At 39.2% G+C, this 26,366-nt stretch overlaps 1 protein-coding gene across 1 annotated transcript in view; it reads right to left on the reverse strand.

Moving 5' to 3' along the window:
* The window catches only part of SLC35F1 (solute carrier family 35 member F1), a 107,542-nt gene that overhangs the window by 24,686 nt on the left and 56,490 nt on the right, over nt 1-26,366 (reverse strand). The window contains exons 3-6 of the mRNA XM_053937521.1: nt 24,284-24,411; nt 11,494-11,653; nt 6,051-6,207; nt 1,726-1,778 (exon numbers count right to left, since the gene is read on the reverse strand). Coding sequence (XP_053793496.1) covers nt 1,726-1,778; nt 6,051-6,207; nt 11,494-11,653; nt 24,284-24,411 — 498 coding nt within the window. The remainder of the gene's footprint in view (nt 1-1,725; nt 1,779-6,050; nt 6,208-11,493; nt 11,654-24,283; nt 24,412-26,366) is intronic.

A 26,366-nucleotide genomic window follows, 5' to 3' on the forward strand; every position in this document is an offset into this window, starting at 1 on the left:
TCAATTATGGCAGATGGCAACAGGCCACCTTGATTTATTTATTAGGTTGCCTGCTGCGACTTTATCACCGCCATTCGGAAGGCTGATGATTTAACTCTGCTGGACTGCAGACTTGAGTCTGTCACAGTGGATAACTACTCAGGACAAGGCTGTGAACTCCCTGATACAGATTTGTCAATCACTTTTTGACAGTCTTGTATCACTGCCAATGCAATGGAAAGTACACCAGGTGCAGTGGAAGCCAGGGAAGAACTACAGAACTGTCACTATTTAATCCATGCTCAACTACACCACATTTCCAATTATTGCTCTAACAAAACAAGTACATATCTATGATGCTTTTGCTAAGATGATCACAGCCTTGTGAAGCATAAGGACTCTTCAGAATAAGTAATCAACTTTCAGGGACATTTTGGCAGCATCACAGATGAAGTAAGGCCTTATTTTAATAGCACATTTCACTGATACTGAGTTTGAACAGAAATCTCATGGAAGTATATATGACATTTACATGGACAGTAGATTAATTCACTATGACTGCTGGTACCATCAGTACCAGATTAATTATGTCCCTAAGCTCCTTCTCATGAAATATAAACAAACACTGATGCAATTATGCTAACTATCTCAGATTAAAGAAGGCCAATACACTTATAGTACACAGTTGAGTGTATTTCTCCATGGATACTTTAAATTGATTTGTCACATAGTTTTACAGCTCAACCATCAAATTTCCAAGATTTCTAGGTGCAAAGTTTTGTGAAAAATGTGCTGTATTTATCAAGGTTTAAGATGATGAAAGGAAATTGCTAACCAAGTTTAAAGAAACCAACCATATTCCACAGTTTGTATCCCCTCCCCTCAGGGATTCCCCACATAATCAGTTGTTTTTGCACACTTCTGAGTTGTCATTTTGATGTTCAGTCTGAAACTAGGTAAAGCGCCATTGTCAATGGATTGCCAAAGCTTGAATCCTCTGCAATCGATCAGCTCTATGCTACTAGTATTCTTTTATTTCTTCTATTGTCATAAATGGTGAAGGAGAGATTACAGCGACTCCCCTAAGTATTGATTTACTTTTAAACCAAATAATTCATTGGACTAATTAGAAGGGAGTCATAAACTCAGCTTCCAAACTGAAATGGGAAAATGCAATCCCCTGCTTGGCAGAACACCATAACTGCTTCATTGGGCACAATGCTCCCAAAACTTGTCTAAAGGACACATCTGCTTTATTCCACCAAGACTATTTGGAAAGCAATTAAAACACTTCCACACAGAAATGCTCCTCCTGGAATTGAATTTATGAGGCTATAATAGACACTGCGAGTACTTTTTTAGGTTATTTTGTTAGGTTCCATTTTCTTTCTTTGGCTTTCATTGAAAAGGTTTGGCTCTTAATGACTGCCTCATTTATTGCCCCAGTGTTGCATTGAATCTTAGAACTGGAACCCCGTTATTGTTTTACTTCATGGCTGTCTGAATGGTTCTGTTACAGCATTCATGTGCTTAATCTAATTGTGCAAGGAAGGCACAACACAGCAACGGAGGACAGATCATTTAAGAACAGTTATGAGGCATGTAGCTCAACCTTTGGTAGTAACCAGTGGAAAAGTCACAAACATTGGCTCCCCTGAAACTCTCTGCCTGCCTCCCCAAACACTGGCTGGCTGTCTCCACGCCTCCTTCAGCAACCATCTTCCATGAGGTAAAGCGTGTTCTTACCTATTTGCCAATCCCAGGGGACTTTCAACAGCTCTTTGTGCTCCATGATTGCACTAGAAGAGAGGAGAAGGTAAAATTTGATGGAAGAGAACACAAGTTAAATTACTTCCACTCATTGAATTCAAATGCTGGACAAAACAACACAAATAACATTAACAAAAAAAATCTCTGTAGGAAACAAATGCAATCAAGAGTTTGCTAATCTACTCTGGCATTATCCCTGTGCCTGTGTATTTGAAAGATCTTCAGGGCAATAATCAGATGTGATAGCATACAATTTCCCCTGGTTTATTTCCAGCTCTCTATATACCTGCTCTACATGCCCATTCCCCTAAATGTTCAATCCTCTTGTATTTTTCTGACTTAATATTCTGAAAGATTTTGAATGCTAATTATTAATAAGGTATCTATCTGAGTTATTCACACTTCAGAGTAGCTCTGCAGTGTAAAAAAAAAAATAGATATCACAGGCTGGTTTGAGAAGCATACGCTGATTTGTTACACACTGAGAGAAACCAAATAGTCACAGCAGTGAAAGTCAGGATAATAAGCAAAGGATGGGCAAACCTGCAAAAGTCCACTCTCAGTATCTTGCAAATCTTGTACTGTACATTAACATCAAAGTCACAGATCCATAAAATTCTAAGGTGGCAACAAGTCAGCTCTTCCCAATCCAGGTCAAATAGACCCTTGGAGATAAGATATCTCCCAAGCTAGGTCTTTGCTCATATAACTGCTTTCCCTGTCTGTGTGATTTTCAGATAAATCTGGCTGTGCAGAACTCTGCGTGCTGGTCTGGACACTATTTTAAACAAGTATAAAACATGGAATTATACAGATTGAAAAACAACATATGTAGTAGGAAAGGTGGCATGTGGAAGAGCAAATCTAATAGTAAAACTACAGGAGCTCAGCACCTTCCAGATTAATCTAGTCTAAAGACTTGCATCCTGGAAATTCTAATTTGCTTGCTGCTGATGTGAGGCAAACCTAATACTGTGTACAGAATAATAAGACTATAATCTCTGCAAAATAACTAAATTATAGGTGTCTTTGCATGTATATGGTATATGTTTCTTTTATCAGTAATTCCTGAAGAATATAATGAAAACAAACTGCAACGGCTCTTGGTCTGGAAAAAAAAAAAATCACATAACTTAAACCTAGGAACATTGCATTCGTATTATTGCTTAGCCAGTACAAAAGATGTATAAAACAATATGTTATGGCTTGTGATTCCTTATGATCTGTAAAAAGAGTGGGGTGAGAGAAACCTTGCCAGAAGTGGCCATTTAGTGATGCCAGGGGCACTAAAGAATTGGAATCACAATGACTTTGAAAGGTTGTGGTAGTTGGAGGAGGTCTCTGATGACCGAAAAGAGACAAATGCAACATTCAGTTTAACACAGAACAAAAAGCATAGCCTGACCAGCCAGGTTATGCTAACCTTTGGGAAGATTATGGAACAAATCTACCCAGAAGCCATTCGCAGGAAATGAAGAAGATGATGTCACTGGGAACAGCCAGCACAGTGCTCTCAAGAGCAAACCTGACCCAAATGACTGCCTTCTATGATGAGGTGACTGGATCAGTGAATAAAGGAGGAGGAATGGATGAGAGGATGTGGTGGAACCTACTGTTACTTTAGCAAGGTTTCCAACATTATTTCCTTAAAGATCTTCAGAGACTCAAGAGGTATGGACTAGATGGGTGGACTATGTACAATGTCATCTAAAGAAAAGGGTGAGAAGAAACCTCATGAAATTCAAGAAAAGCAAGTATTAACTCCTGCACCTGGGGTGGAGTGATGCTGGGAAACAGTACAGGCTGGGAGCTGACTGCATAGAAGGTTGTTTTCCAGCAGTAAACCTTGTCCACCCTGGTGGACATCAACCTGGACACAAGTCAGCAATGTGTCCCTGGAGCAGAGGAGGGCAACAGCATCTTCAGCTGTATCAGTAAAAGTCTGGCCAGAAAGCTGAAGGATGTGATTTGTGAGACAGCAGCTAGAGTCCTATATCCAATTATGGGCTGTCCAGAACAAGACAGACAATAACAAATTGAAGGGAGTACAGTGGAATTCCATCACAATGGTCAGGCAGGTTGAGGACAGGATGTAAGAGGAGATGCTGAAACAGCAGGGTTTACTTAGCATGAAGAAGAGAAGGCTAAGCTGGGGGAAAGGAGGACACAACAATACATTTTCCATCTTAACTATGCAATGGGTAGTAATAGACAAGATAGTCATACTTGGAGGTGCACAACAAAAGAATGAATGACAATGGACACAGTTGCAATGTGGAAAACTGATTAAATATCAAGGGAAAAAAACTGTCAAACACTGGAACAGTTTGCCCAGCATGACAAGCAGTTCCATTCTTGGAGATACCAAGAAATCGACTGAACAAGTTCCTAAGCAACCTAGTGTAACTTTGAAGTTAGCTTTGAGTAGGAGCTTGAACCAGATGACCTTCAGGGGGCCATTAGAAAGTAGGCCATGTTATGATTATGTGATTCCATCAGATAACTTTATCTCCATTTGCTGCATAATTGTGACATCCCCAGCTCTTGTAAACTAATGTCTTATTCTTCCTCTCTGCTTTAATCATACTCAACATACTAAACTTCTCTTTCTACCATGTCTGGGTAATCAGCCAACTCATTAATTCACTATTTCCCCTGAAACCTTAGGTATTCCTCCTTTGCTGCACAACAGGCATTATGTGTGTTTATTTTATGTTACAGTCTTAGACTCCTTCAGTTTAGAGGATCTAAAGGTTCTATATTGCACCACAGTGGCCTGTAGCTTTTCAAAGAAAGAGCCTGCAAATTTAACATGAGGAATTGGCTTCTCTTTGAAGTAAGTGTTATATTTAGTTAGATTAAATCTCTGTGAACACATAACTGCAACTTCTGCTGTTCATTACAGGTAAGGGCAAGAAAAAGACACAAGTATGAACTAAGAGTGTGTGGGTTTCCAGAAGGTGCCCAAAAAGCATCATCAGCAAAAAGCTGCAGAGGCTGGTGGAGAAAAACCTGTTGGAGTGAACTTATGGGCCAAAGGTTGAATAGAAAAACCTTAGGGCTTTCAGCAAAGAAATGGTTTCTTATTGTTTCCTTCCAGTTGTGTCTTCTTTATACAAGGATGCCTTATTCCAAAACCAGATTCTCACCAGCGGAACAGCTCACAGACCCTGAATTGTGACTAACTGCTTGGGTCAAGACGGAGCAATGGCACGACGATTGAATTCTGGAATGCGAGACATTTACATGACAGTTTACACACACAGAGCAAGACAAGGGCACTGCTTTGATGTCCTCAGAATGTTAGTATCTACTTAATCACAAACACATAAAAAATGCTTTAGCCAAATATACTAGGCACATTTATATGCTCTTAAATTCCATATTATTAAAAGGGAACTTCTTGTATGGCAGCTACTTAATATAAATAATTTTAAGACACTTGTTCAGATCCCAAATAAATATATGAAGCTTTCTAGCTAAAAATAATAGAACTATTGAAGTAGGAATTGATGGGCTGTGTTTTTTTGATCAGTCTCTGTTCTTAGAAGCAGAGTAGTTTAGATCTGTAGAGAAGCAACTTGTTTTGGAGTTATAATCAAAAGTCATTCTGTGTTACAAGCACCAGTGACAGACCTGTGCAAAATGCAGCAATCTTGCAGAGCTACTTTTACATCAGTCACAGTACTGCAACACTGGAAAACACCTTCCAACTAGGCTTGCAGTTGAGATGCTCATTAGGTACATGTGGATAGACCAGCCTCCGCAGATCCTGAAATCCATGCAGCAAACCCCTATGCGCTAAATATTTTTGAAGTGAAAAGGCTATTTTCTTAAAGGCTTTTTCATGATTTCTACCATATCATAATGTAGTTACACAGAACAAAGTGAACAAGTAAAACACCTTCTGACTGATGTGCTTTCTACCTCTTTAGAAATCAAAGCAACTTTTTAAAACTATCAAACAGAACTAGAAGAAGCTGTAGATTGTGTTATTCACAGCTCAGACTAACACATGGAACATACACTTGTTCTCCAGCAGCAAGATGGTGCAAGATGTCTTCTCCCTCTTCATGTGACTACTCAAGGACACTGGCTCTTGAATTACAGTACTTGGGGAAAAAGTTGTGTTATTAGTCAAATCATCAATTTGAAATATGAAAACAAATGCAAATTCCAAGATTGGAGGACACCTACTCTCCACAGGAAAAGGGCTAATTTTGAAGGAGTGGTTGGTATATCTCAATGGAGCCCATAGCTGCCCTTATTTGAGCCTTAGTGGTCTCAAACTGCCCACTTACAGCTGAATTCCACTGAAGAAGGAGCCAAAGAGTCCGATCATGCCCAGGAATTCCACGCGACTCAGATTTCGGACGATGTACTCCTCACAGACATTCGAGATGCCGTACAGTGTTGCTCCACCAAGTACTAAGAGGTCCCCTATCAGTTTATTTTCACCTAGGGATAAACAGAAAAAAATCAGAATGCCTCAAAACAACCAACTTTTGTCCAAAACCATTGCATGTTCTTCCCTACAGATTTCATTCCTCAGTCACTACGTAGCACTTATCTGGGTTAATAAAATGAATGCAAATATTCCGTCATTCATTCAAAGAGTTTTCATTCAATAAATACACCAGCCTCAGACAGACAGAGGGAGAGCATATTCCTTGCTGTAGAAAAAAAGGACCCAAAAAATTCCGAAAAATTTGTAAAAAAGAAGTGTAGAATCCAAGCGGCACTCTTCAGAGACTGATCCTTTTTACTTTATTATGACTACATTTTTTTTTTACTTTGCAGAGAGAATGTGACTCAGCTCTATAGAGCAGTTTGCATCTCATCTTGAAATTTAACCAGTCTAAAACATGCTCAGTACTTAGATCTGAGGACAACTGAAAAATTCTCTGTACCTGTGAAATGAGTGAAGAAATCATTACAACCTAATATTGACCTCATTCTCACATGGAGCTGTTTGACAAGAAAAAGAGGAGGAAGGATGGGGTGTAGACAGGGTGATGATAAGGACAGATTTTTAAAAGAGGTTCAATTAACATAGCAGTACCTAATGCATGCAAAGAACAACAAGATGTATTTTCAATATCTCCAGGTACACAGAATTACTAAAACACTTTGTTATCATAGACTGCTTGAAATCTTTTTAAGTCTTGGAAGATTTTATCATTGAGTGTTGGGGAGAGCTGAAGAGACATTTGATCAAGATCAAGTTCCAGCTTGAAAACTGAGGCCCTAGTTTTGCAAACTGGTGCATGCAATTCCCTCTGCACATATGGCTTGTTAAATTATTTCTACAAGAGCTACAGCTTCACAAAGCTGTCAGATATTGCTGCAGAACCATATTCTGAAATGCTGGATTATAATGGATTTTTCTTTGAAAAGTTTCAGCAGAAATGCTGAAGTACTACAAAGTATTTTTTAAAAGAGAAATCCCATTTTCTTTTAAAATGCCATGGTTTAATTTTTATGTCTCTTTCTTTTAAAGTTTTATTTAAATTGATTTGTAAAATATACACTGCAATAAATAAAAATGGAAACTAAATATTCTAATTTGTTCAAAATTATCTTTTCAATATTTTTCTTTAAGGAGTTCTTTTAAGCCTTCAGTTATCATTCCAAACTGTAGTGCTGAAGTTTCTATGGAGAAGAAATTTATGATAATAAAAACAGTCATAAGAGGACAGACCAAGGGTTCATTAATCCTGTCTCCAACACTGGCTATAAGCACCAGAAAAGTATAAGTTGTTTAAAGACGATAGGAATGGAGCAAAGTGTAAAATATTCCCAGTAATACCCTCTTAGTTTCCAACATTTTTCAGCTCAGATGAGATGTGGCTTTTGTGTATTTAGCCAATACTACTAGATTTGTTTTTCACACACTCATCCAGCCTTTCCCTGAATTTTTGTTTTGAATGTTCCTTGACTGGCAAATGTTTATATTTGACCATTTGTCTTTTTATGATTTGGTTGTTTTGTTGTTGTTGTTTTTTTTTTTTTTCTTATTTTAGTCTTCTTTTGCAATCAGTAATGGAAGATGTTCTTAATTTAAAATAACTATCATGACTTTACAAAACTTCTTTATACCCCTGATGCATTTCATATTTCACAGTGGCTCCATTGATTCCTCACTGAGCTCACTTTTTTGGTATTTATTGCAGCTACTCATTGACACTTCAGGGAAGGATTGCTGAAAAAGCTTTTGACCTTAGAGCTTCTGCTGGGACAAAAATATCTTCCTTTTGCATCTGTGAAACAAAAGGAGCTCAGAGGCTGAGCGTTTTCACACAGATGGGATGGCCTCAAGCATCACACCCTGATAGCTCTTCCCAAAGTGCTCTCATGCTGAGCGTGAGCCTCAACCTTCAGGGCCTTCCCAAAAGAGGGAGCTGAAATCTGTTCAGAGCACCAGACTCTGACGCTGGATCCTCCTCTGGTACTCAACAGCACAGGGTGGCTGAGGAGAGCATAAACAAATAGGGAAGTACAGAGGGACCTCTATCAGCCAGTTCTCAGTAGATTAGGCATTTTCTGAGCTAGAAGTTGCATTAGGCCATCAAATTAATAAACCTTGAGGCATTCTTCATCAATTTGTGTAAAATCCATATATTTTTGGCCTACAATTAAGTATTTCACGCTTTTAACTTTTACCCTAAATACCTCAAAATCATATTAGTCATCACATAATTTTCTGAGAAATATTTAAAAATCACTCTGTATTGACCCTCTCTATATCACTGAAGACTTCATACACCTTTACAGTATCGGTCTCTTTCTTGCCTTTTCTGAGAGATGGAATGTCCCAGTCTGGCTACAGTCTTTTCATCTGAATCCATTGTATGCCCTTGAACAGCTTTCTCACCTTTCTCCATAGCTTACACAGGCTTATTTTCTGGTGACTTCTTTTAGAGATGCAGTGACTAGAGTAATACACGGTACCCAAGGAGTTAGTGCACCAAAACTTTATATACTGGTGTAAAAATATTGTAAAATATGTTTTTTCTTTGTTTCTTAGAAATTACTTTTCTGGTTGTCAAATGCCTTATCTTTGCTTTCTCAAGAGGCTAAGACTTTGTAACTTTTCCCCAAGACTGACATATCCCTATAGACTTCTTTTCATGGATGTAGTATCCACAGGCATCTACGGGTTTCACTGCTAAGGAAACCTGTGTCAACTAACTAGAGGCATTCTAAAGACTTTTAGGATAATAAAGTTATATTTCACCAGTTTAATGGTGTAGGTCATTCTTCAGAAGGCACACAAGGCATAGCCTAGCAGAACAAGCTTTACATTAATGATTGCTACCACATTTAATATTCTGTGGAGAAGTCATATGGGCCAGAGTGGAGTTAGTGTTTTGGGAACTAGTTATAGCATTATAGTGTAACACAAATCTTTTAAAAGTGAATTGTGTTCTGACACAATTTCTTTTCACACTCCCAACAGGCCTCTTTGTCACATTTTTGCCCTAGCCCCTGCCATTAAGAGGCGTTTCTCTTTGCTTTTGATTGTAGTTACTGATGAACATGATACCTAAAAATCACTCTCAATGTGTCCCATTTTAAATTGAACACTGATATATGTATTAGCAGGATTGATGTGACTGGTTTTCAGAGACTGTTGTAAGTTAAAGCAATGAAGTGCTTTGAAAAACCTGGATGAAACACCTAGACCTGTGTGGCTTAGACCTCTGTGTATGGCAGGAGCAGAAGTATGAAAGTAACTCATGGGTGTTAGTTCAGAATAATGTTATTTTCAGGTATACTTGGCACGTATCATGATAGAGCTCTAAATACTTAATAGTAATTGTTTTCTCATTGAGTAATGTGCAAAATATCAGTGAGGATACAATTGAAAATTGAAAGCATGTGTGCACATTATACCTAATTCCTGCAGATAGTTTGCAAAATACCTATTAATCTCTCAGTGATACATTTTAAATTCGTGTTCACTTACAATAAGAATTGGCATGTTAAATTCTCTTATGCTGTGGGTACCTAGCAGAGCCTTATGGCTCTTCTAATACAGTAAGCAGTGTGGTCAACAGGGGCACACAGGTATCAATAGTTCTTGTCCCCTAAAATATAAGTTAAACAGAGACATTTACTGAGGACTAATGAAGCATCATTGCTTTTGGTGCCTTCCTTACTTTAGTTTGTCCAGTCCTAGGAAACATCCTATGAATGGTGTACACCCTCTTAATGAAGAGTTTCAATAATTTGTTCTTTTCTTCCTGCCATTAACTCTTTTTATTGGTACATTCTAATGTGTAATTTTAGCCTTTCAAAGAAATTAACTAGATGATCTATTTTATGCTGTTAAAGACAGAATCATTAATAACATCATTACACCACTAAAAAAGTAAAAAAGCTGCAGTCTCTCTGCATAGCAATAAGCATGGACACAGTTTTTCATGTGTAGGTCCAAATGAAAAGGCAATAATGCATGTTAACAGATTCTTCTGGACACATTTACTTAACAGCTATACCCATGCTTCAGTAATGAACATAGCAAATAACATCTAATTACTGCAGTTGGATGGCAAAGTGTAAGTGCTCTTCAATCTGTTCCTTGTCTGCTTCCACTGCCCCACATGCTCCTGTTGATCCACAGCTCACCCACTCAAGTGTGTTACTCTCTAGACCACTGGGACACAGGCTGTTTCTTCTGGAACCTGGTTTGGAATCTCAATCCCTCTGAAATCAGCCATTCCCATCACAGCCTTGGCTGGCTGGTTACATAGTACAGAGTATATTATTTCTTTTTTAGCTGGGGAAAGGATACTTCTGGAGGAGACCAGTAACTAAAAGTCTCCTTTCAGGATTAAGGACAGAGATAAAAGGGGGCAGGGAGATATGGCGAGCACTGTCACAAACTCCATTGTTTTATTTAGCAGCATTCTTGCAAATGCAGTTTTTACAACACTTGCATTTGTATTCAGAAAGCTGAGTCAAGAATTTTAAATCCCAGTGTATTATGCTCTGCTCACAATTCAGTGCTTTTAATTAAGAATGAAAACTGTGCCTAATTGACAATCTTTGAAAAGAATTTCCAGCCTTCCCACATCATTTGGCTTGGCACTAGAGAAATCAATGTGACAGGGGAAGTTGATAGATGAAATCTAACTCTGTCTAGTCTGCATTAATAGATACACACACATTATTCATATGATGCCACACGTAAAAAAAGAACATTTTACACACAAGGAGGTTCTTTTCAAACATGTTACAGTCAAGTCCCAATGCTTTAGAACGAGACTGTGTGCAAAATCCAACTGGTAGTATACAGGTTTGATGCCTTTTAGCACCTACCAAATGACCCCACCTCTGTAGAAAAACAAGCAAAGCTAAGGAGAAGTAAGAGCACACAGTGGACATGAGAGGTGCTTATGACTTAGAAATGTATCCAATTTGGAAAAGCAGCTATTGAGGTTTGCAGTCCAACAGCTAAGCCAAAAGAGAACAAAACTACAAATATTTAGCTTGTCCCCCTAGCTTGCAGAGGGTCATAAGACATAGGGCCCAAGAAAACTCTTTGCAGGACTGCTGACTTGTAAGTGATGACCCCTTTTTGCCCTTCTGACAAAGAGACAACTCTGAATGCAGTTTGGATCCACGAAGGTACAGTTTCTTGCCAAATTTCTCCCTTTTTTTTGGTCCCAGTCTGACACACACTGGTCAATGGCTTCTCTGAACAAAACTTGGCCATACAACCCATTCATTCTTACTTACCAGCTCCTTGCTGTCTCCCAACGAGGACATCTGCTCCTGCCATGCAGCCCATGCCCAGAATGCAGACCACAATCCCAATGAAATGAACTGCCTTGTATCGTACCAGTAAGAAGAACCAGGAGAGGAGTATCACCACTGGGATGACGAAACAGTCTAGGAGCTGTCAAAAGAGAGAAGAAAAATCAAAGCACATCAACCTGCAAGTACTCTGACCTGAAGTACTAGGACAGATTCCAGCAGAGGGAAGCAGGGTTATTTAGTTTGTGATAGCACTTTCTACCAAGAGAAAGTGTATTCAGACACACGGTAAGACTTCCATGACAATTCCACAAATTCAGGAGAGCTGTTGCTCTGTGAGAACACTCAAACACACTGATCTTGGATTCAGATGCATATTTCAAAGTCATGGGAAGAAAAACTGGGCCAAAAGAGAGTAACACCACTCCATCTGGTCCTCACCTCCAGTGATTAATGGACAAGGACTGAAGGTAGTTTTCTTGCAGTCTAGACATACACTTTAATTTAGTCATTTCAGGTTGAGATATTAGGAATGTTCATAACACACAAGTTGACTGTATTTATGAAATCTCTATATAAATCAGGGGTTTTCTGCATGCAGAATGCTTGTGAAAAATCTGGCCCCTGTGGCCACTGTTCTCTCTATGAAAATAGAGTCCCATATGCCTTTGAAGGGAAAAAAAACCCAAAACCCCATCATGTGTGCAGTGCAAGAAACTCAGTCTTCTTGCCAATGCACCCTTGGAAAGAACTTTCTCAAATAAATGCTATGAAACACAATTTTTAATTGTTTGTTTTTTTTCAGAGACATCAAGCAACAGACCCAGAGAAGATGTCATAAAAAAAGAAATGCACCAAATGTTTGTGAGACGATCTTCAGATTTTCAAATTAAAATATATTTTAGAAACTAAACTGCATGTCACTAGGAAACAAAAATCCTGTGTAAGAAACACCCAAAGAAACTTGATTTTAATCCCACTTCCTAAAAGGATACAGGTAATGAAGAGTTGCAATTCTGTGGACTAATGATGGGATTTAACAAATTGTGCAGGATACACTATTGTTCAATGCCTATTGATACAGCATTCACCAAAGCTATATGACATGCATCTTCTTCCTAATGAAAATGTCTGGGACAGCCAAAGAAGGAGAACCATGAACTGTGTCCATAGTTCTGGAAAAACAACTTCAGATATTGTTACCTTTATTTCAGATTATGTTATTTGATTTTTCCTCCCTTTGAACCCATCACATGTTATTTGCTTTCTCAGTGTGATTTAGCACTAAGGACACTGTTATCAAATAAAGATCAAACCCCTTTTAACTAAAGTTTTAACATCTCTGTCCTTCCATGTTTTATTTGAAGAAATAAAGATTTTTTTTATTATTCCAAGAATTTTACTGCTTAGAAAACTATTTTTTGCATGTGGCATACATATGTAACATTGTATTTGTGGGATCAGCAAAAATATAAAAACCAATTTTTGGACTGAGAGTAATTTCCCTGAAGCTTCCTTTGAAAAAAAACAGGAGTGAAGGCCCATCCATTTCAAAGATTTCCCAGACAGTGAGAGGCAAAAGCTTCAGAGGAAAACCAGTGTATCAGTGGGACCATGCTGCTCTTGGCAGGCTTAAACAGTCCCGAAGAGCTGCAGAACAGATGAGGGAAATTACAAATGAGAACAGTCGATGCTAAAAGCAGGTTCTGCATTTAAAGTGTGAGCTAATCATCTAAAAATCATGGTCAGGCCTCTTTACAGTGAAAACTTTCTGCAGCAGTCCTCAAAACACCATCCTTCACTGACAGAAGACAAAAAGGGACAAAGTCTGAAAGAACTGGAACAAGCTTCTTCGCCTGCATGGAGCCTCTGCTCTGCCCTGCCCTGTAGCACACCCAGCACATACCCAGATCACACTCAGCAGCTGGGCTGGGCAGAGACATGCACATGCAACACTCCACATCCACAGGAACAGCTCCAGAAGCTGTGCTGCTGGGAGCAGCCATCTCCTGGGGCAGGGAGGGCTGCTGGCAGGAGTACTGAGCTCACACATTAAATCCTGGGCATCTGAGGGAAGGGCACCCTTCGCTGTACCCTATGGGATGTGGGCACAGCTCAACAGCTCCTGTCTCACTCCACACTCAGTCATCATGCCTGCACTCGCTGCATGTCTGTCCTTCAGCAGCTGCACTGGCACTACACACTACACCCATCTCCTCTGCCAAAGGTGGTACCAAACAGCAAGGAGGCAGGCGCTTCTCACCCTGCTCACAGCTAGCCCTGAAGGTTTGAAGGCCTCTGCCACATTCCCTCCCAGTGAAGCATTGAACAGGTGACTTTAACTTACCATTTTTTGACCTCACCACAGTTTTCCATCACTTAATGTGTGGCTACAAAGAAGATGGAAGCTCTTACTTTAACAGAAATCACATGGAGAAACATAGAATCATAAAATTATAGAAGGATTTGGATTGGAAGGGACCTTCAAGAAGACCTGGTTCCAAGTCCCCTGCCATGGGCAGAAACAGCTTCCACTAGACCAGGTTGTTCAAAGCTCCATCCAACCTAGCCTGGAACACTTCCAGGGATGGAGCATCCATAGCTTCTCTGAGCAACCTGCCTTGCTACTCTCACAGGGAAGAATTTTTCCTGCTATCTGATCTAATCCTGCACTCCTCCAGTTTTAAAACCCTTACCCCTTGTCCTGTCACTACATGCCCTTATGCAAAGTTCCTCTCCAGCTCTCCTGTAGACCTCTTTAGGCACTGAAATGCTGCTACAAGGTCACCCCAGAGCTTTCTCTTCTCCATTCTGAGCAATCCCAATTTTATCAGCCTTTCTTCAGAGGAGAGGTGTTTCATCCCTTTGATCATCTTTGTGGCCTCCTCTGGACTTGCTTCAACAGTTCTATGGACTTAGTGTGATGGGGGCCCAAGAGCTGGATTCAGTAGTGACTGGGTGCTGAATAATCTCATCTAGGCTCCCTTTCCTGCAAAAGGCTGGACCAGTTTGGAGGGCTCTCCTAAGCAGGGCTGTTCTATGAGCCCAAATTGCTCCATGAGTTTAAAAATTGCTTATACCTGCTGCATGTGTACTTCAACAGGCAAATTCCCACTAACAGTCTTCTAGAGGAAGATTTTAAAAATTCCTCTCATTCCATAAATATTTAAACATACCTATGCTTTCAAGTATGTGAATGAGTGTCTTTTAAGCAGTAACATGAAAGGACATGTGAACAGAACCTTTCACAAATAAACAATGCTGATAACAGCTAGAAAACACCTCCTTGGGCTAGCAGTCCAAAGTCTAATTCACAAATTGTTATTTGGAATGCTGCAGTATCAATAGATACAAACATGAAATGTAGGTAATGTTCACTGACATTACGTAGTTCTTAAATTTTGCTTAGTTCATACCTTTACTTAAAGAATGAGGTAGAAATAAATTAAGTTACTACAATGTAAGCAATAAGATAACCTAACTTATTAACTCTTTTTCAGTGATTGCTTCGAATTCCACTTCTCCAGGACTAAATTCACCCTGCCTTTCTTTTTTTTTTCTCAGACAAACCTGTCTAGTAGAAGAAAAAATGCACATGTATTCCACAGACAAAAGATGTGAGATTGAGGATTACCTCATTGGCAACTGGGCTTTTTTACTGATGGTGGGGTTTTGCCTTTTTTCTTTGTTTGTTATTATTTCAGCTATTAAGAAAAAATATGATACCAAATTGTAATTTTTCTGTCTATTACAGTAACAAAGACAGATTATGATTAGCTGAATTTCATTTATAGTACATAAAGGTCAGTTGTTTATCAATATTTCTCAAATAATTATCTCAAATATTTTCCTTCCTTTTAATTGTTTATTTAAAAGGTATTAACTATACCCTGTCATTAAGGCAAATTAATGAGTGGTCTGATTTTAATCAGCATTCCTGTTAATCACAGAAGTTATTATATCTCACCTAAAAGAAAACATATTTCCTATGTTGCCATGGGGTGGTGCAGACCATGTTCTTTGACATTGCTGTGTTTGTCTGTGGCTTTCTTCAGTCACAGCTCTGAATGAGGCTGCTTTAGAAGGCACGATACAAAAATATGTAATCAATCTATTGATATACTGTCCTATAGAAACTTCTTTTCATTATAAGAATGTTACGTTGTTGTAGAAATTGAAGATTATTATTTGACTCTAAAAGATACCACACTGCATCTAAGTCTGTTGATGAAACACACTGTTGACATCTATTTCCTCTGATTACTTGTTTGTTAAATTATTATACTTGTGAATCAAAGACAAATACTCTCTTCCTAACAGTAAAAATCCAGTCTCTGTTCTCATGAATTCAGCATGTCTCTGCATATCTACAGTAAGAATGTTCTGTTAAATCATTGGAGGGAGAGCTGGCAAGCTTTAGAAGAAAGGCCTGTAATACAGAGTGTGAACTGCTGATCTGCAGTGATATCAAAAAGAAAAAAGCTGGTCAGCAAACTCCCTATGGGAACAGCTGAGATGAATCTTCCTTTTTAAACATTCATTGGATTTTTGTCCCCCCAGTTAAAAGCCCTTTTTTTTCACATTAGGGGTTTCTCATTAGCGCTGCCCTCCAGCAAATCATGTGGAGAATCAGCTGCAGTCTCTACTTCCCCTGCTCTCCAGAGCAGGGGGATCAGTAAAACCAGCGTCGCATCCGTCAAACATTGCATGGTCAAGCACACATGATGGCCACAGAATTTCAGCATGCGACCTGGAAATTTTAATACAACAGCAAGTGCTATAGCCAGTGAGAGACACAGCTTCTGTTATTTACTTTGGTTTTTTCAAAGGAAAAAAAGGGTTTGCTGCCCGTTCAAGGGCTTTTTCTTCTCCAGTTTTCAGACCACCTTCACAATATAAGACACACTTGATTCAACAGAAGCAGATGAGATGTGAACCCTCACAGAGCTGGATGCCAGCTGCCAGGGGCTCTGCATTGTAATTATGCTGCCCTGCAACCAAAATCTTCTGCAGGAAAGGTGTGGATGCTGGCAGCATCTCTGGCAGGGTTATTTCAAACAATTCAAATAAAAAAGGAGCACTGTTTTTATCTTTCATGTTTCTATTTGCTACCTCATCACAACTTCACCACTTTCTTGCATGGCTTTTATTTAATCACAGAATTAATGTGAAACCATTAACTTTTCATTCAGTCAAAATGTACAGTACTTCAGGTATGGAGACTGGTGAAAGAACCAGTGATGTAATTTGTTTTCAAAAAATGTAAAAACGTGTTTCCATGATGTGGAAAAAAACAAAAAACCAGAAGACTGCTTCTAGTCTTCTGTCAAGGAGAGAGAGATGTTTCCAAATAGCAATTTATCTGGTAATCTGTTCCTTGGGCAATCAAGCCTTTGATTGGCATGATGAAAACAAAGGTAGTAAAAGCTGAGATTTATAGACACCTGGAGACAGGCTATAAAACTATGACTGCTCCCAGTCTTCTCCACTTTGCCCACAAGATCTCCAATTCTTTTCGTAATGCTTCTAGAACTGTTCTATCAGTTTCTTTAATCTTTAATTCTTTAATCTGGTCTCAGTGTTTTCTTTTTCCCTGTGGACACAGAAACTCACTTAAAACTTTGACTAATGAAAGACCTTCACCTCTATTTGACTTGTATGTATCAAAACTTGAGATGAGGAAACTCACAGCTTCAGCTTTCTGTGCACAAAGGAGTTTAGTGGCTTCTTGAAGTTATGTTAAATGAAAGGTGGTGGTCACAGCTAATCCACAGTTCCTCTGCTCAAAACTCTCTACACAAGGACATGCTTTACTACCAACATGAATAATCAAATCTTGACTTCTTTAAAAAAATACCTCTTCATGATTCCCTACATGAACTCCAGCTGTGCTTATACAAATCTGCACAGATAGCAGGAAAACTTATCAACAAATTGACCATGGAAATGGTCTTTCCTTTAATTGACTTCTTCCTCTGATTCCACATACCATTGTCAGAAAAAGATAATTGTAAGACAGTTCTGCCAGCAGGCATGTGTTTCTGCAGAATCACCCCCCACCCCCATTTTCTGCTTAGCTTCTCTCAAAGTAAGCTGACTGGATAAGAGCTTGGCAGATCATTTTCTCAAGGTTACTCGTTAGAAACTTCTCCATGTCACCATCTGCTTTATGTATGTGGTGGATGAGATCCCAGCCTAAGAAAATTAATGGATCTCTCCTACAGGAAAACCTCTGCTTTTGCATGGCACCTGCCAGAATGTGCAAAATGGGCACAGGAGGCCAAAACCTCTGCTCTTGTAATGGGCACAACTCCACTGAATTTAATGAGATTTTGCATATTTATGTTAGTAAAAAGTTTGGCTGTGGGTGAATTTTGCCAGTAGAGGGAGGAGATCTGGATACTGAGAGCTCTGTTGACTTCAACCTCACATACAGAGTCTGTGGATACTGTAGGACCTGGTTTGCATACCACAGATATGTAAGAAGTTAAAAGACAGAACAGTAATTCAAAGTCTGATAATAAATCAGATACAAGATAGCCTCTCACAGTATAAATGCACACTATGCAACACTTCTGCAAAATGCTGATCTGAACACTTTATTAACGTTGCACTATTTCCTCACTGCCCTGAAGCAGAACAGGAAAGTATGGTCAATCTTACATTCATAGGATGGGAGAAGGAAGGGAAGGAGTGGAATTTATCTCTGCTTTTGGGATAATTCACATTAGCAGCCACCAGAAAAAGTAGATCAACAACTTCAACATTGCACATCCCCTGCTCCCTGCCTCCCAGATTTGCCTCAAAACCATTTCAAATCTTTTGCCTCAATGTACTTTGAGTCCACAGGGACCAAGAACAAAGTAAAGACTATTGCCATCCAGCTCTCCTATAATAAGCACTTACTGCTGACTCCTTTCCTTTTCTGGTGGCTGTTGTTGAGATATGAAAACTGCCAGAGGTAATTGGAAGCGTGATGTACTGCTGAGCCTCACAGTGATCTAAGAGTAGTTGAGAACATCAGCATCATAGCTTTATAGCCTGTCTCCTGGTGTCTATAAATCCCAGCTTTTACTACCTTTGTTTTCATCATGCCAATCAAAGGCTTGATTGCCCAAGGAACAAATTACGAGATAAATTGCTATTTGGAAACATCTCTCTCTCTTTGACAGTGCCTCTCTTCTTGTGACTTTGTATGTATACTCTGCAGTAACATCATGCAAGGTGTTGCAGAAATAATCCAGATTTCTGTGTGATGTCATAATATGAAAAAGGATAACCTCTAGAAAGTGCAACATGAGTGTAATATGGAGATGGATAGAACAATGCATTGGAGTAAGGAGAGCTAAATCATTTGTGGAGAAACGTGAGGGAAATCTGTCTCATAACGCAGCTTGATATGATGAGAAAGCAAGTACTGTCAGAAAAGGTTACAACTGCTAGTATATAACAGACTTAGTGGAAGACATTGTGGATTTGGGTGGACGTGTGTGTGTGGTACACTGGAAATGCAGTACAGGCAAGTTGAAGTTAAAACACAGTTTCAAGGAAATTTAATATCTAGATCTAAGTAACTGCAATAACTTCAGAATCTTTTAATTCCCTCTGGGCAACACAATTTTATCTGCTGTGTAAAACTGTCTCTAACAGTATTTAAAACATCCTTCTTGAATAGTTATTAAACCTTCCACAGGCCTACACCAGGGTTGTTTTAAAACCCATCAGGATACATATGACATGCATTACCACATTAACAATCCTGAAAGTTAAGTACCTAGCTTTTGAAACAAGTCCAGGGGACCAGGTGCTAGCCTACAAGGGATTGCTTAGTGTACGTTCTGTATCTGGTATAGCTGACATGCAAGAAGGCTGCAGAATGTACTGCAAGTCAGAGTAAGACAACAAACAGAAACTAAAGATCATTTCACAAGTTTGGGCCATCTGGGAATCAGTACATGTATATCTGATAACATTAAGTGTGACTGATCACTGGTACTTCTTGAAATAGGTGGGTTTGGATATCAAATTGATCCACATATAAACTCCTGTGTCTTTTACTTGACTCAGTTTTTTAAGAGTACCCTCTAGGGAACAGTTTTCATGTACTAGCCTGAGCATTTTCATGGCCATAGAAAGTTTGAGCTGCCATGCCCTCAGCTGAGATGGAGTTAAGTCAAGCCCTTTCTGTGGGCCACTGCTTTAAAAGCTATGACTTAATGAAAAATGTGGCTCCACACTTAAAATTTGGAGAGCAATGCAAGCTTTCTGCAAGCACTTGGGGCGTGCTAAGATCATATCTAACAAATTGATTTCACTGGGGTACTTTGATGTAGGAATACTTAGCTTTTGAGTTTTTTAGTGGAGGCAGGTATTTAGGCATCTATCTGCATCTATACCGAATCACTCTGGGCATGCAAAGAACCAGAGCATAAAGTTACCAAAGAAGAAACAACCTGATAGGCTAAAACATGTTTTCATGCCCCAAGATCGTGCTCTGAGCAGCAAGGGAAGGGATAATAGATGCCCATGACATTTTAGATTTGTAGACAATTAGATGTGAATTTCTTGCATTGTTCCATTGAAATGAGCTGTCTTTGGATTGCACTGCTGGTCCTGAAAAGGGGTAACTTGGACTTTATCCTTAGCAAATGACCTACACTGAAATGACTGAAACATAAATAGCGCATTGATTTTCAATCTAAATTCTATGTCACCTAATTTGTAAGGGAGGTGTTTTAGTTGTTTGTTGGGGTTTTTTTAAAGAGGAAAATCATGTGTTTCTGGGCTTCACAGTACTTTGGTTTCATCTTATGATGCACCTGACTGCCACATTCTCTGATAGTAATTACAGAGTACATGAGGATTTGAAATAATTAGAAGCATGTCCGATTGTAAAGGTTAGGTACCACATTCATTTCTGATTTGTGCCTACGTGTTCTCATTCACTGTGATTCTGAAGGCATTTGGAGAAAGATATGTAGGAAGGTATATTAGAAAATCCTGTTTTCCCAGATCAAAGCCAAAAGAGAATCTTAAAATATAGGAAAATTTGGGTGTGAAACACTGAGCAAAAGTAGGGCACCATTTTCAGTCCATTCGTGGAAGCATGATGAAATAATATTGAATATTAAAAAACAAAAGTATGGAGCAAAAACTAGAAACTCTGACAGTCCTAAGAGTTTAAAGCTACTTGGCAAACAAAGCTGTTGAATGCTAAGAGTTTTTTGGTGAAGCTGAAATCCAAGAATTTGCAATAAAGGTGTATTTTTACTGTTAAGCTTTGGCTTTCTGCTGAGACCAGTATAATGGGTTTTTTGCCTAAAAGCACCATAAGCACTGCACACTTGCATGTTAGTTTTGCATGACAGAGCAGACATGTCATGTGAAAAAAAGGATATGCTGTAAAACTGACATCCTACCAAAATGGTCCATGTAACACCACTATAAAAATACTGCAAAATTTCTCATTTACTCAAGTGACAATTTCAAAAACTCTTACATTTTCTCTATCAAAAAAAAAAGCCTTGATGTAGATCCTGCTGAGCATAAAATCCCCGAGAATTAACTTGAAGGGCTCAATTCTCAGACCAATGTGTACACAGGCATAGCTCCCACAGCCTTCAGTCAAAGCCATGCTGATTTGTGGCAGGTAACAATAGCTTCTTGGTCTCAGTTCTGAAAGGATTTGAACATTTTTTGCTATGTGCCAGCAAGCATTTATGCCCTCACAGGTAGAGCTCCTGCAGGATCAGGAGAGTTCCTTTCTCTTGAGAGTCATTTCCTTCTTCAAAAATCAAAACTAGGAAAAGTTTTCTTCATCTTCTATTTTCCACTTTTTCAGTCTTCATTTCATACAACGACACACTTAGACCAATGCCGAATAATTCCATGAGCTGCTCCTGTTTCATCTTTAAATGAAATAGGGTGTTTGGCTACATTTCAGAAAATGTGTCATTTGATTCAACATCTTAATGCATTACGTCATACTTGTCCCATTCTCATCGCATCTTTGGGCTTGTCTCTCAGAAGCTCATTCATATTAGGGCATGAAATTAATATAAAATGCAGCAGGTATCCCCAGTCACTCCACATGTATCCCAGCAAACAAGGAAAACTATGGGAAAAGGTGACCCTGTGGCTCCATGCCTGGAAAAAAGCTTGACAACATTTGAGTTCCTACCTGTTCCTTCTTTCAAGCTACATGGGAAAGAAACCTGAGCTCTGTTGTAATTTTGATGTAGAAGAGGTCTAAAAATGGACATGACATTGTCTGTGCCCTCTGACAGCTCTCCTGATCCACCACTCCTCTCTCTCTCCCTCAGTTTAAAATGAGAACATCGATGATTTCAGCTAACAAATTCCCTGTCAAGGCACAGGCAATGCCCTTGAACTCTCCTGCCTGCTTCCCTATCACACTGTAACTTTTCATCTCTTGACACAATACACTAAAGGCCATGCTCATTGCATTGCTGGCTTGAGGATCTGCATCTTCTGGAAGTGGGGGGTGTCACAGGTCTGGCCAGATGAACCTTTGATATGTGCTTGTTGGTGGCTTTGGGAGATGGAATTTAATGATATGAATCATCCTGCTCAGTCCACTATTTATACTTGCTGTGAGTGAATCACACCAAAGAAGCAATTCAGTTTGCTTTTCTCTTTGAGGCTGTTAGTGGCTGTACAATCAGAGAATATGAGGTTTATGTGGATTTAAGCTTTATTCTATACTAAGTAATCAGATTTGGAAAAGTGTTAAAAACAATATTACATTGTCTGGGCATGATTCAAAGAATCCTCAAACCCGGATTTTGATGCCAGAGGCACTTGTGAATATTTAGCATAAGCTTCACATTCAGATTCCTTGAATTCATAAGTTTTCTTCTATTTTCGCTTCTTATTCAGCTAAAGAAGCTCAGGATTTTCCAGTACTGTTTTTCAGCTATGGAAGAAATATACTCTTAACTAGCTTTGATTCTGCAAAACATTAACTGGTGCTCCTTTTTTTTATTACCTCTAATGCAAACTTCAGGCAAGTAAGGTGTAAAATACATTAAATGTTACCTAGCACTGTTCAGTTATTTAAAAATAATGTAAAGAGGACCTAGGCTAGTTTTAGAACAAGTAGCAATGAAGTGTTCAAGGATTTCCCAAGACAGACAATTTCCAGTATCTTAAAAATGTTTCTATTATTCAATTTTCCACTTACTTTGGAAGGAATCTGATTGTGTTTTTATATATATTTATGTTTTATATAGAAAATATCCAGATTGTATCTTTGAAGAAATCGATACCCTAGCTTTTGTCCACCGCACAGATAATTTTTTAGCAGGGACTATACTTTTCAATAGCTGCAGTTAAGCTGTTATAGAACACATCTAATGGCTTGCACTGAAGTTGGGCTTCTTCATAAAAACTGCGTTCATTTTACCTAATGACAACTTTTGCACTCTGATCTAATTATGGGATCCTAAACATCCTCTATTTGGTTTGCTTGGCAAGGCTGTGACAGCAGTGGGGGCTACAGGGGGGCTACTTCTCTGAGAAGCAGCTAGAAGTTGACAGAGCCAATGCCAGTTGTCTCCAAGATGGACCCGCTGCTGGCCAAGGCTGAGCCCATCAATGACAGTGGTAGCACCTCTGGGACAACACAGGTAAGCAGGGAGGAAAAAAAGCAACCCTGTGAGCTGGAGAGTGGAGTGAGAACACAAAGAGCAGTGCAGAAGGAAAGGGAGGAGGTGCTTCACATGCCAGAGCAGAGATTCCCTTGCAGCCCATGGTGCAGACCATGATGAGACAGAATGTCCCTCTGCAGCCCATGGAGGTTCATGGTAGAGCAGAGATTCACCTGCAGGCTGTGCAGAACCCCATGCTGGAGCACTGCCCAAAGGAGGCTGTGATCCCATGGAAACCCTGTTTTAGAGCAGGCTCCTGGCAGGACCTGTGGACCCATGGAAAAGGAATCCCATGTTGGAGCAGGTTTGCTGGCACAACCTGTAACCCCAGAGGGGACCCACACTGAAGCTGCCTATTCCTGAAGGGCTGCACCCTGGGAAAGGGACCTGTGCTGGGGCAGTTTGTGAAGAACCACAAGTCTGTAGAAAGGACTTACAGTGGAGAAGCTGATGGAGAAGTGTCTCCTGTGGGAGGGATCCCACACTGGAGTAGGGGAAGAATGTGAGTGATTTGACTGGTAATAAATTAAACTAATTTGACCGAGTTGAGTGTGTTTTGCTTGTGATGGTGACTGGTGAATGATCTATCCCCGTCCTTATCTTGACCCACAAAAGTTCCCTTATATTCCTTCTCCCCTAGTCCAGCTGTGAAGGAGAATAATAGAGTGACTTTGGTGGACACCTGGTGTCCAGACAGAGTCAGCCCACCCTTGACTTTAGAAACTCAGATCTAATTAAGAAATCCTAAAAGAAGTGCTTGAATTTTCTCAAAGTACAATACAAAGCGAGAAAAATATTTCAGCCAATCTGAAAATATTTCCTCAGAGGACTAAATTACGTAGATAATGACAAAAATGTGGTTATGAATGGTTTAGCACAGAGAAATAAAATGAAAGTCAGAATGTTTTGGTACAGTTTGGAAAATATTGAGTAACAAAAATAGGCCAATATGAAAAAATGTGTCTTACGAGTCAGCATTAAAAAGTACACAGAAGTCAGAGGCAGCAATTAGCTACTGGTTCACTAAAGCCAGTGGATACTACACCACTGACCCCACTGGACCTATTATCTTGCCTCAAAAGAGAAATCCTTTGAGTCCTTACCTGTACACTGGTAAGAGTTGTGTATTGATAAGCTTTGACTACCAGGTAGTTGGCTTCTATATCTATTATCCCCAGGATCATGTACTTCCACCATCTCCTCTTCAAAATTGCCAGCAAGTTTTCTTCTCCTGTGGTTGCAAACAAGAACAATTATGTAAGAGTTAGGTTTACATGCCCCAAATACCTGCCTGTCCAGAAAAATTATCTAGGTCTCTCACATTTACCCTAAGCAGTTGAAAGCCACCATATACAAAGAGGTACTACAAGGAAGTGAAAACTAACACACCCTATTTGTCTAGCAGATATTAAAAAAGCTAGCCTGGCAAAGTAATATGTGAGGGTCAGACTGACACTTCACTTAAGATGTAAACAGAAGCAAGAAAAACAAGTGCAGCTTGAGCAGAACCAGGTATGTGTCCTTACCTTTAGTTTTATATATACACATACATGTGCACATATAAAGTGCAGAAGAATAGAGCAGTTTATACATTTATACTTTCCATACACACTGATAAAATGTTGTATGCTGCACATATGATGCAACAGGTTTTTGCCAGGGTGGGAGGTTATCAGTATTTTTAAATATGTTGGAATACTGAGCAGGAATATGGCTGAAATATTAAATATGATGGAATATTGAGATGGAATATGATGGAATAATGAGCAGGAGAGTAACAGTATCACACTGGAGCATATGACAGATCCTGTTCAGAGGATGATTATTCTGATCGTAGAGGTTCAAAGTATCAGCCTTGTTTTGAGAAAGGCTGCACTGACACATATTTTGGGTGGCAGTTGCTCTGCTCTCAGAGTGTTTTTTCTAAAGCAGGCAGGTTTGCTGCCTTCTATGGGAACCCTGTCAATCACCCAGTATTTAATCTTCAGGACTTGAAAACTGACACTACAATACAGCCTGCAGATCAAACCCACAACTTTCAAAAGGTCAAAGCATTCCTCATGGTAGACTAGGGATTATTGTTCTCCATTCAAAAGCAAACAGCTCATTAATGAGGGTGGGCAAACCTGTGACTTATTTGCATTACAGTAAGTTCCACAGATGATGAGACTTCACTGTGAAAGGGGCAGACTGTGACTGAACACTGTACAACTTTCAGAGTCTGTAGCCTAAAAAGGAATCTAAGTAGTGCCAAAGTACTATAAATGGTATTTGAACTGTCTTGAAACTTTCAAAGCACACCCCAGTATTCTGAGACTTTTTCAGATTGCTGTAGCTTTTCTAAGTGCCTGTGATCATCAAAATGGGTGATGGAAAATACAGAAGAAAAGGATCATTATTGTCCATTGCCACCAAAACTTGCTAAGGCTTCCCAATTCTCCTTCATCATTTTCCTTCATCACAAGTGTATTCACTCTCTGGTTCAAATGAACCTGGTGATATATGGGCTGCTATAACATGGCAGAAACAGCAGGCTCTCTATAGCACAGGCATCTCAGATCTTATAAGACTCAAACACAGAAAAACAGATGATTACTTCAAAAGTTAATTCAAAAATCATAGCTGTTAAAGCTCGGCACTGATGAGTGACTTGGATGGGTATTTACCTGAATGAAGCAGCTGAATAATTTCGTGTTTGTTCATTAACAGGTGCTCACCCATACCCTCTTTCAGTGGTATATTATTAGGCAACAGCCTAATTATTTGTTATAGTGATAATGACATTGAGTGCAAAACTGTAAATGCTTGAAGTCTTCTTTCCCTTTCCTTCCTCCTTCCCCTCCTTCCTTGTCTCTCTCCTTTCTCTTCTTTCCCTCTCTTTCTTTCAATAAGCATCAGAAAAATAGCAGAAACAAGATGGTGAGTAGAGTAATACTTAAGACAATGAATAATGAGTAAGTACATTTCATCATACCACACTTCCCTGTTACACTTACTAAATCCCATCCTTCAGACATAATTATGACTACATCTATGTACTTTTATGATTATTTGAGCATGTAGAATTATTTCCATTATTTTAAAAATATATTTAGGGAGAGGTTTTAAAAGGGAATTTGAGATTAGGTGTCCTAATTTCTATTGAAATCAGTGTAAACCACACAGATAAATCCTTTACAGATATTG

Source organism: Vidua chalybeata, chromosome 3, assembly GCF_026979565.1.
Source record: "Vidua chalybeata isolate OUT-0048 chromosome 3, bVidCha1 merged haplotype, whole genome shotgun sequence".
Classification (NCBI taxonomy): Eukaryota; Metazoa; Chordata; class Aves; order Passeriformes; family Viduidae; genus Vidua; species Vidua chalybeata.